Source organism: Strix uralensis, chromosome 5 (genome assembly GCF_047716275.1).
Source record: "Strix uralensis isolate ZFMK-TIS-50842 chromosome 5, bStrUra1, whole genome shotgun sequence".
NCBI lineage: Eukaryota > Metazoa > Chordata > Aves > Strigiformes > Strigidae > Strix > Strix uralensis.
In genome coordinates this window covers 60,936,842-60,948,447 of record NC_133976.1, presented here as the reverse complement: position 1 = coordinate 60,948,447, position 11,606 = coordinate 60,936,842, and the positions used below count along the sequence as shown (strand labels likewise).

General features: G+C 40.6%; 1 protein-coding gene across 6 annotated transcripts in view; it reads right to left on the bottom strand.

Moving 5' to 3' along the window:
• Nucleotides 1-322: 322 nt before the first annotated feature.
• Nucleotides 323-11,606, bottom strand: part of LARGE1 (LARGE xylosyl- and glucuronyltransferase 1) — a 354,353-nt gene continuing 343,069 nt past the window's right edge. For all 6 annotated transcript variants that reach the window (XM_074871306.1, XM_074871310.1, XM_074871308.1 and 3 more), the window contains one exon: nt 323-11,326. In XM_074871306.1, the coding sequence (XP_074727407.1) occupies nt 11,129-11,326 (198 nt within the window). In that variant the 3' untranslated portion in view covers nt 323-11,128. The remainder of the gene's footprint in view (nt 11,327-11,606) is intronic.

Below are 11,606 nucleotides of genomic sequence, written 5' to 3'. Positions count from 1 at the left end.
CCAAAGTCTCATCTTTGATTACAGAAAGACAACAGCAGGAAGAAGGTCAAGGTCAAGTAAAGCAGATAAACACATGATTAACTCTGAGCAGATAACAACTCACCTGTCTTCAGTGGGAACAGACTGGTATTAATGTGTCTGATTGAACCAGGGTTGGAAGAATAAACCCGATTAAAGGGAATGACAATCAAAATTAAAAAGTAATAAAAAGCTTAAAGATGAAACCAAAACTGTCCATGACCTCTCTTTTTTTGTTTCCATCTGAAACAACAGCCTGTATGCTCTGAAACCAGCACATGTCAAGTCAGACACTGGAAAGGAATTGAGAGGATTATTTCACAATTTTATTGCACAACTGAAAATTAACCTTTTTTTTTTTAAATATTTACAAGCCATTTTTTTTTGCACACACAATCTAAACAGCATTTTCCTTGATAAAATTGTCACCTAGAAAACTTACACACAGACTGAAGCATACATGTAAACTAAGTGGTTTGTTTTAAATGAAAGTTGCCTCAGTCTAACCCTGGAGGGGGAGGTGCTTGGGAGATGGGGCAGCAGAAGGAAAGAAGACACTTTTTTTTTCCTTTCCTGAAATGTTACTTAAAAATATATCCCCAACTTGGGGAGACAAACAAAAGATTTCAGTATTAGTTCAAGCAGAAGGCCAGCCAATCAGGTAATGTACTGACATGGTGGTGAGTTGAAGATTCAAAACCCTTCAGTGCCACAAGCCTTGCAAGAAAACTACAAGCCTTGTTTCATGCATGGTTCACCCTAAAGGTTATGACATCCCGATTTTCCCCTGGAGAATGTAGAAACACCTTGCTTATGACAGAAGAGGAATGAGGCTTGAGTCTTAAGAAGAAACACATGTGAAAGGCTGCTACTAGGGTTTTTTTTCCTTGTTTCTCAGGGATTTCTTACCTGCACTTTTGGAAAAGTGCTGGCTGATACACTGCAAATACTGCCCCCACATTCAGCAGAGCTGCACAATGATAATACAGTGCAATGAATGTTGCACAACTTGACCAGCAATGCTGGGGGCAATATTTTAACCACCATTATGAAGGCCACATCTTTGCGCTGAAAATGAGCGCTTTCCTGGCTGTTAGCACAAGCTGTCTGTCACAACCTTTATCACAGTCTCTGGAGTCCACAAATCATCCCCCTCCCATGGCTGATCTGCCCATACGTTTTTCATCATATAGATTGTTGGTTTTGTCAGCTAATATTGAGTATATGGCCTTGTAGCACTTACTGCTTAGTTTCCAGGGGATTTTGCCACCGGCAATCATAAATGAGTAGGTGGTGGCTCATACTGATGCTCACTGGCCCAGATTTGTCCCATGTTTCTTTGGGCAGGTCTACACCTGAGGCACCTGCATGGGGACCATCAGCACTGTAACCTTTTCTGCTAGTCAGAGAGCAAAGGGTGATGGAGGGCTTAGGTGAACAGAAATGCCCTTTGCGGAAGTCCTGCTCACTCTATTGACTATCAGAGGAAACTAAGGGGACCAACTCCAACACCATGGGTCTCAAGCAGCTGCCAAGTTGCATGGGCTGAATCTGGGCCTGAATGCTTCCAGCTGGGCACCTAAAAACCTACGGATTCTGGCACTGCAAGGTACATTTGGTGTTTAGATCACTTTGGTGCTACCTTTCTTCAGGTTTTGGACCCTCTGCTGTAGAGTGGAGAAACAGAGCAAGTGATGCCATCATGATCTATAGTGAGTTTGGAAGGAAAGGAAGTGTTTATACACTTGTTATACTAGTTAGTGCTTGTCCATTGGGAACCACGCTACTGCGAGACGGCTTTGTGAAACGCAATTCAAATGCATAGGAAAAGTGAAACCTATGGCCTCTGACTAAATGACCTAGGACAAGTCTTCTAAAGTCACTGTTTCTTCCAGAGTCACACATAATCACTATTGTCATCTTATGCATGGCTACCAACTTGTAGTAATGTGTCAGGTCCTAAGCAACCTGATCTTGTTTTGGCATTACCATATTAAAGGCCTAAGTCTCTCGCTCTCCTCTCCCCCACCAACCCAAGTATTTGTTTTTCTCTTATTTTTGAAATGAGTTCTTGCTAGTTAAAGGGAACCAGCAATGCAGAGATGTCTTTTTCTATGCAATTGTTATAACCAGACCTCAGCACTGTCGAAACTATCTATACTGTTCTTAAAATACCTACCAACACCTACCTAAGGCAGGTATAAACATGGATGTAGGGGTGCAGCAGATTGGGAATGTGGAGAAAAAACAGAAAACCCGAGAAAGGGCTGGCTGAAGAAGGATCCTGAAATTGAGACCTACAGAAATAGTAGCAAATTTGTAAATTATAGAAACTTGTGCTAAAACTTATGGCTTGAACTTATCTTCATATATGCTGCTGATTTCAGTCCCACTAGATTACTTGCAATGACTCTTCTCAAAACAATATTTTTCTGGAAGCTATATGGGCGTAGTGGGCATAAAATCTTGAACAATATGAATGTTAAAAATAAAAGAAAGCGTAGTGATCCCTTCCTTACATCTTCAAATTGCTGAATTTTCTCACAGATGTAGGCTTGAAGACTAAAATTGGAAAAAAATCCTGCAGAATAAATTTCTGTGGAAGCCCAGATGCCATGCCAGAAACATTGCTTTAGTAATGAACTCATGCAGTGGTCTAGGACAAGCCAGTAGTCTTTCATACTTACTGGAAGAGACACTGCTAAGATAGAAATAAAGCCTGTGATAGCACAAAAGAAAGAAAACTCCCCCAGGCTACAAGAAAGGCTCTCTCTGCACTAAAGTGGTGCTGAGGACATCTCAACAACCCCTCAGCTCTATTCACCCCAGACAACTTGCAAGTCTGACTGATGCAGAAGAAAGCTGTATCAGCTTAAGAAAATAAAAAAGTTTTGCAAACTGTTAATTTCACATATGAAAATGGAAATGAAAGCAACAAAAAATATAAAATATTTGGGTCTTGGGTGACCTGATTCAGAGAGTTTTTTTAATTACATGCACTTGTTTTGCTCTATGAAGTTGATGCCTGCTAGCTTATGCCTGCAAACAGTTGGTGCTAATTGCTGTAAAGGGCCTCAGACAAGAATGTGCCCAAGGACATAATTTTTGCAACTGTGATGAGTACATCCCTGGACAGGGCAGATAAACCAGCAGACACCTATGGAAGCCCCTCAGGGACCCTTCCCCAAATGTCAGTAAGCTTGCCCAATGTATTAACATATGCATTAGATTCTCTGGAAATAGGTGTGTACTTCTTGGAAATTACATTAATATTAATTTGGTTTATTGTATATAATAAGTGCGCCCTTGTCTTTTGGCATGCACGTTAGGTGGAATGATCCCCCGTGCATCCAGCACTGCAATAAAGAATGCCTTCCTTCTAAAACTTAAAACTAAGTGTTAGAGGGTCCTTTTGAGACCGAATTTATGGTAACAAAGTATAATCAGAGAGAAGATGACAGAGCCTGTATTCTCTGCGTTCATGACAAAAACTGGCAGGTTAACTTGGTGAATATTTTGCATTGATGAATCTCTGTGAATGTTAATTCTTGTGGGTCCTTACAGAACTCATCGCTTTTTTTTTGGATTGCCTTTGCTCTTCTTTGAATAAACCCTAACAGTGAAAAGTAAAAGATGTAAACCCTATATGAGCCATTTGAACCCATATTGCAATATTCATTGCTGTTATGGACGAAAGCATCATTTCGTTTATCTGTCTTCTTATCAACACAGACAGCAGAAGCTGACTGCCCAGCCTGAACACTGAGTCTCAGACCAGCTGGACTAACTGGTGCTAATAAAATTAGTAAACACTGGGCAAGGTGCTGAGGGAAGATACACACATCTCTTGTTCCCATTCTGAACCAGTGAACTGCTGGGTTCCATCTCTTCCTAATCCCAAGGGCCTCTGTCACTCACAGTGAGTATACATCTAAAATGCAGAACAGGTCAGCAAAGTCTATCATCAGAATAATAGATTTCATACTGAACTCACTATTGTCATCTAAAAAAACTCAAAGGAGACAGCGGTGCAGCTTCCTTCCTGCTGCTGGTGGTTAGTTCTGACTGGATGAAAAGTTCATGGATCAATCAGCATTGGATAGCTTTGCTTTTCCTTATAGCATCGCTGGAGAGCACAGATGGAACAGATCCAAAGGCAGATCTAAAGAAGAAATTCTACGAACCTTGCTAAGTTCAGCTTTGCCCCAACCATTGACCTCAGTGCTAACAATTGAAAAAAGTCTGGGTAGTCAGACTTACTGTTATCAAGCTGCTATTATCCTTTTTTTTTTTTTTTTTTTTTTTTTTATGAGCACCAAAGGAGCAATGTGGGAATCCAAAGAATTGAAACAAATGAAACATCTGAGCTGACAATAGTTTAATCTCAGTGCTGACTTTCATGAATTTTACAACCCACAGAATTTCCTACAGGTGGGCCACATGGGCCAGTGTTGGATTGGAAATGCCACTGATCCAGAATGAGCTTTGTCCAAGTCACAGATGCTACGAACAGATCTTCTGAGGGACCTCTGAAAGCTTTTGCCTTCCTCATTCCTCTGAAAATTTAGCTACTTTAAAACAAATCCCTCATGGACCCCCCCCAATTATTTACTCCATTTTTTCACTGCTTACCTGACAGACTGTCAATAGCCTTTAGAGGGCTCTCAGAGATGGAGGAGGCATACTTGGAGAGAGCTGGGATTCATCACTCATGCACGCTCAGCTGTTAGCATTCACAGGATGGGGGTGAGTGCTACAAGGCCTCTGAGTGTGTAATTTCCATCAGCTCTGTAGGATCCCTCCATACAAGAAAAGCCTGTAGAACAGAACTGCAGGCATTCTGCTCAGAAAGCCTGAGAGCACAGGGAGTAATTGACTTTCTTAAATCTCAGTTCTAACCTATCCTTCGAAAAAAAAAAAAAGAAAAAAATTCTGGCTCTGCTCAGAATCAAGGCAGCTATCATATTATGAAAAGCTCAATGAGAGCAAAAGTAAAACAAAGTATCACCCAGCTGCTTCATTCCCTGAGTACCATCCACTCTGTGCATAGAATGAAAGAGGAGTCCTCTAAAAAAACCCCAGCAAATGATTTTGTAGAGACTATGCCCTATTACGTATGTGTCAGGGGACAGAAAGAAGTTGTATGAGTGAATCACCAGCTCCACCAGCAACTTGAAATTTCATACCCTCTAACTTTCACATGACTGATTTTGCAGCCTTAGCAGGAGTCTTGTGATATAATGGTTAATGTTGAAAATTCACACATGCATTGTCTGAGAATCATGTTGCCATAATACTGAGGAATAGGCTTTGCTTGGCTTGAATTACTTGGCCTCCCATGTTTGTGGACCTCTTCTCGAATATATTTGGTTGAGAATGGTGTCTACATGCCTGACCAGAGAATTACCCCCAGGTCAGAACTATCTCTTTTGGACTGAAATCTTGTATCCCATGGCAATGGACCGTGGAGCTCATATGCAGCTTTTGTCATCTGCACAGTGACTTCCCATGAATTCATGTTGCAGAAGTTTAGGACATTTTAACCCTACAGAAACAGTAATTATCTGGTAGACAGCAGTTCTCATCCTTTGAGGGTAAACTGTAGCACAGAACAACCGAAAAGATACTAAGCTCTTAGCCTGGGTTTCAGATCTTTTGCATCCCAACACCCTCAATGAGCTAACAATTCCATTGCGGTACCCATTAACATGTGTGGACAAACACATTCATATGATCCATCACACAAATAAATATTTGGCTGGCTGTCTAATTCCTAGATTATTTTTTCAACTGATCACAATGATTCTACTCTGCAGAGCAAACAAATCCCAAATTCCAAGTAGTCATAAGAGAAAAATGTTCCAGCCAACTGACATGTACGCAACTCCTTTTGAAATTCTCAAGGACTCTGTGTCTTGCTTTGGGAATGTATAACTACTGATGAAAACAAATTCCTATAAGAGGAAGGTATTTCTCAATCTAGTTTTGTAAGCATTTCCTGAGCCATAATTTACTGTGCACAGCCAGAAGCTTTTCCAAACATAATTTTATATTGTGAACCAAAGTAACAATCTTCAAACAATCCCCAATTCACCTAAGTGTTTGGATCTAAACACACCATCTAAATATACATTATTAATTACTACTGTAAAAATGACTTCATTTAGCTATCAATGCTTCTGCATTTTCAATACTGCAGTGGAAATACTAGGCTGTCATTGTCTACTAGTGACTTGTTTCAGTCTCACTTACTAGAGTTGCAGAAACTTTCCTGCTTTCTTTTCCTAAAACTGAAATATTTTTGAGCTAACAATGATACATTCTTTTTTTAGCAGTCTGTCTAATGTATTAGATCTTGTTGAAATTCATAAATAATGATGGTCACCCTACTTGCCAAGTTTGCTGTGCTCTCCTGTTGCTGCACTGAAGCCTGAGGAACACCCATACAGTATCTGGCAAAGTAGGAAGGGATGTCCTGTGCAATGCTAAGAATCTCTGCTGATTTGCCAGCGCTCTCAGTGTTGCTCATCATTAATCTTTCTCAGCCAAAACCAGATGGAGCTATTAGGCAGGCTGGAGTAATGGGGAAACTGGCAAGACACAGAAGAAAATGCATCATCTTATGGACAGAATTGCATGTAAAAATAAGAACATAAAAAATGTATTTTTCATATTTAATTGGATGATGTATGATTATACGTACCAAAAAATAATGTACAATGTGTTTTGTGCAGGGCATTTATGAAACTGTTCAGCTGTGCTAGGGCCTTATTTTCCCCTATGGAGAGATACAGTAGCTACAAGTCTGACAAGGTTTTTGTGCTTTTCCCTCTAACACAGGGCTTAATCTGCTGCAACAGCTACTGCAAATAACACTACAAAGTGCCTCCGCTTGTTGCAGTAAAAGGAAAATGCAGTTTATGATTTCCATACAAACCACATGAAGCCTTCCAAGTAAAACATCAGTACTTTAGGAATAACGTGAGCATATGTGATATTCAGTCTAAGAAAAGCAATGAAACTGGAGGTACAGCTGCTAATACCTTTTTGACATGGTGTCCAAGATGATGATTAGAAATGGAAAAAAATCGTAAATTATGAAGTGGAACCAGATTGCTCATATAGGAAGCTACTAAGGCTGGAAGGAATTACTAGAAGTAGGATTTAGGAAAAAAATCTGATAGATATTAGGGACTATTCGGTACAAGCAAAGAGATTTTCTAGGTCTGTCAGGTAGGCAAATGGTACATGACCTTTAGTCAGAAAATTATAGGATGGAAGCTATAGCCAAACATTTGAAGGTATATACTGTGACAACAGAGAGAAATCGTGGAAATCTCTTAGAGGGTTACAATAAGGCATTAAATAAGGGCAAGTGTTTTGCCCAATACTTAAAACTGGCAAAGCCTGTTATATCAAACGGGAAAGTATGAAAACAAACAGGATTGTGTGCCAGCCATTAGATTATTATTTGGAATAATAATTATGTCTGAAATGTAGTGGGATGTCAGAAGGTACTGGGAAATACATAGTTCAGACTTTGGGACTGAGAGGTTTGCAGTGACTCGTAAGTGTCAATGTTTCAGAGTGGAGGGGGAAAAGGGAGACATAGAGCTAAATGTGTCAAGATAAGAGCCCAAATTAGAAGAAAAAAGAATTTTCTGATCCCTTGACTAGGAAAAGGTTAGCATTTAGGAAGGTTAAAGGGGAAAATACAAATCCTCAAAACATAGTAGGGTGATATTTGATATAAAAATTTAAAACCAAAAACCCCTCTTTCCTTTTAAAGAAAGAATCAGTGGCTCTAAATAAAAAGAAAATTGAAATCCTATGATTAAAAATGGAAAGGGCTTATAAATAGCCATGGAGTATGGTATCCCCTTAGATAAATGGAAGACAAGGACAAGGAAATGCTGGTATGACTTAATTGGAAATTTTAGAAGTTATATAGGCCAAACAGGAAACCTTCAGAGAATGGAAATCAAAACTCCATCAAGCTGAAAGGAAAGTATGTAATGGTTAAGATGGAGTTTGAGCAAGCTAAGAGGAAATTTGAAGAGCAAATAGTAGGAAGTTAAAACTGAAAATACACATTTGCTCAGTACGCCAAAAGCAGAAAACCGGAGGTAACCAGCAGGCCACTCCAAACAATAAGTAGAAGAAACAATTAAAGGCAATGAGGACATTGCCAAGAATCTAAATGATTTATTTGCATCAGTCTTCACCAGAGAAGGTGCTGGAATGATATCTGAGAGACTCGCACTTCCCAAATATCAAAGATAAGGAGACGTCATAGACTGAAGACTCAAGAGAGAAGTTGGTGGAACAAATCAATAAATCAAAGGCATTAAGTCACCAGTTATACCTGATATTTCTTGAAGATTTCAGGATAAAACTGAGAATTAAGTAACAAAGTTGCTAGCAAATACCTACTATAGCAGAGGGCTGGAAGACAGTCAGTGTTATAACTGAGATGGGGATTTTTGTTGTTGTCAGTGGTGTTTTTTTCACGGTGTTGGAGGAGCCCTGGCAGTTACAGACAGATTTGTAATCCCAATCTGCTATCATGTAAATTGGCTGAAACGTGTTAAAAAACCCCAAGCCCCACACCTCCCAAATTATGAAACACACAGACAAACATGACATGACAGATACAAGTCAGTACAGTGTCTATAAGGAAAAAAAAGGGGGCTCTTTGAACCTACTACCAATCTTTGAGCTAGTTACACCAGCCAGCACACCTAAACCTACCCAGGAGGTCTCATGACTTGCTGTACAGACAGGCAAGTAGCAAATGATTACCTCCCTGCTCCCCCATCTGCATCTCATGACCAAGGAGAGAATAATGTTCATGTTGATAATGACACATCCAAAGAACATACAGGTCCATGCTCCAAGTTATGCTGCTGCAGGGTAATCCAGTCCATCCTTGGGCAACATTGTTCAGCCAAGGAGAAATGTACATGTGGAAACGAAAGCTTTTAATATGAAACATAATGGTGGCCACACTGAAGCTCTGACTGGAGGCTGTATGTAGGTACAACCAGTGTTAGCCTCTCTTTTGATCAGCCTTTGATATCTTTCTGCACACTGGCTAATCAACAGGACTGTGTGCTGCAGGGTTCTTCTCAATCTTAATATGCACAGTGACCTGGGCCCTTAATGGTGAGTAATATGGGACTTGGGGAGTTAAGATTTTGGTTTTTTTAAAACAATGTATCTTAGCCATGAGCACTCATTTTACTTCTTCCCAGCTTTTTATGTAAACCTTTACATAAAGCCATTAAGAACAGAAGAAAAGCACTTTAGAAAATTATGCAGGGATGTATTCTTACACAGCCAACACCTTCAGGGGAAAAAGTGAAAATTACACGTAGCCTCCCACCCCTTTTTATTTCTTGTCAAAGATGTTGCCTTTTTTGGGTTATCTTGTATATACACAGCATGATGAACTGATATTTGTAGTTTAAATGTCTGGTTTAAGAGTGTGGTTTCCACCATGACAGAAAGCTCTCACAAAATGTCATGTTAGAAATAAAAACAAGCTCTAGAGGGATGAGGTGGGGAGGAAAGTAGAAAGTCCAGTGGCTGAAAAACAAAATGGAAAAGAAGTGAGCGAAGGCAATGTGGATCCATTTCCCAACTCAGGCAGTGGTTGTATGGGGATCTGGGATACGGAGACTGATGCATTTCTCACTGAGTTGTTTCTGCTTTCTCTATTAACATTGCAACAGAAATTACAAATAGTCCTGTAAGGGGTAGTGCATTAAACTTCATCTCTTCGTCCTATGTAAACACAACAATAATACTGAAGAATAAGGAAAATGGTAAAAAGTCCAGTGTCTTGTTTCTGCATTTTGCTTGTTAGGTTTCCTGTCCGCCCTCCAGCATACTCCTGTGTGTACCGAAATTGTGAACCTGACCAGCCCATGTTCAAGCAAACACTCACGTTCAGATTCCCAGTACATTCTTTTCTCCCCCTCGAATGGGGAGTTTATTCCTAACAGTTCTGCTCCTTTTAATTATAAACTCCTTTAACGAAGTAGTTCTGAGACCTTGCAGCAGGCAGCAGGAGAGCACCAAGGCTACTAGTTGCCATGTTTATATTCCCTATTCAGCAAAGAAGTCCACTTAAAGCCCAGGCCCAATGCTTTTACGGACGGGTGTGCACTGAAATAAGCCTATAAATCAATATCCCCCCGCACAATGTGCCTTATAGGCAAAATCCAATTCTTGCCTAAAAAAGATAAAGAGTTACAGCCAGGCCCTTTATTTTACAAGACACACACAAACAAGTTGCTCTGGCAAAAACAGACCTTACACTGACAAGTTTTGTTCACTTTCTGGCAGAGCTACTTCTTTACCGGACCACCAGAACTGAAGATGGGAAAGAAACACAAGGGAGACATTTCCTTGGCAAGAAAAGAAGCAGCATTTAGGACTGGGGGAAAGGCAAGTGGGATATAGGGGATTATCCTGATAAAACAACTAATTTGAGACTAAAACACCAACTGATATCATGTATACACCTAACCCAGTAATACACCTTCTCTGGAGTGCAGTATTGTATAAGCGTCCCCTTCGTTTTCAAGGCTAATTCAGACTTTTGGCTCATCCTGCATTAACAAGGTCATCCATGTTAACAGGGCTCCTGTGAAAGTTCACAGGTGAAAGTTCCCTTTTAGAGTAGTGCAGATTTGAAATTCACAGGACAGCGACCCGAAGATCTTCCTTTACAGATAAAAAGCATGTCAAATTATTAAATAGCAACATGAAATCCTACATTCTCTGTCTTTGCTCTGCAGTTAGGACAGCAGAGTGCATTCCTAGCCCCTGCCCAGTCCCCACCTCTGGTGGCATGACGAGCGTCAGGCTGGCCCCTCTTGCTGACACCTCACGAATGCTAAAGCTGAAAGGCCTGGGGTATTCAGGGAAGGGATGAATGAGCATAGTTCGAAGACATGTCACTTCAAATTTCTACTGTTAGAACTGCCGAGTATGATATAAAAACAGAAAGTATTTCTCAGTTCGAAGTTTGAAGACTGGGCCCCAAACATTGAGTGGCTCTTCCCTCCTGTGTCCCTGTTTGCTGCACATGGGCTCTGTTGTGCTAGCTGTTGTTCTCTGCCGTGAGATATTTGAGGGCTGCAAAGCCATAGTGGCGCGACATATCCTGCTGGAACTCCTCCTTCAGGGTCTTGAGACAGATGCGGTATTGCTTGTTGGAGCGAAACTTGGTGATGTCAAAGCTGGGGGCGTGCGGCATGTGGATCATGTAGGCGTTGGGCAGCACTGTGAACTCGTACTCCTGGGGGAGAAAGACACTGGCTGTGAGGGTGTTCCCGAGCCCTCTTGCAATGCATCTCTCCCGTACCTCCACAGTCAAACATGCTCCATCATGTGACAGTGCAGCGTGGATCTCAAAAACAACAAACCCATACATATATGCCAAATAAGCCTTTTTTTTTAAAAAGTTGCTTTTTCATGGTTTTATGGAAGATCTACTTGCTCTTTTAAAATGTTTTACTCCATATAAGCCAAATTATGGGGAAACGGTACAAAAGGCATGCCCAAAGCAATGTCTGCAG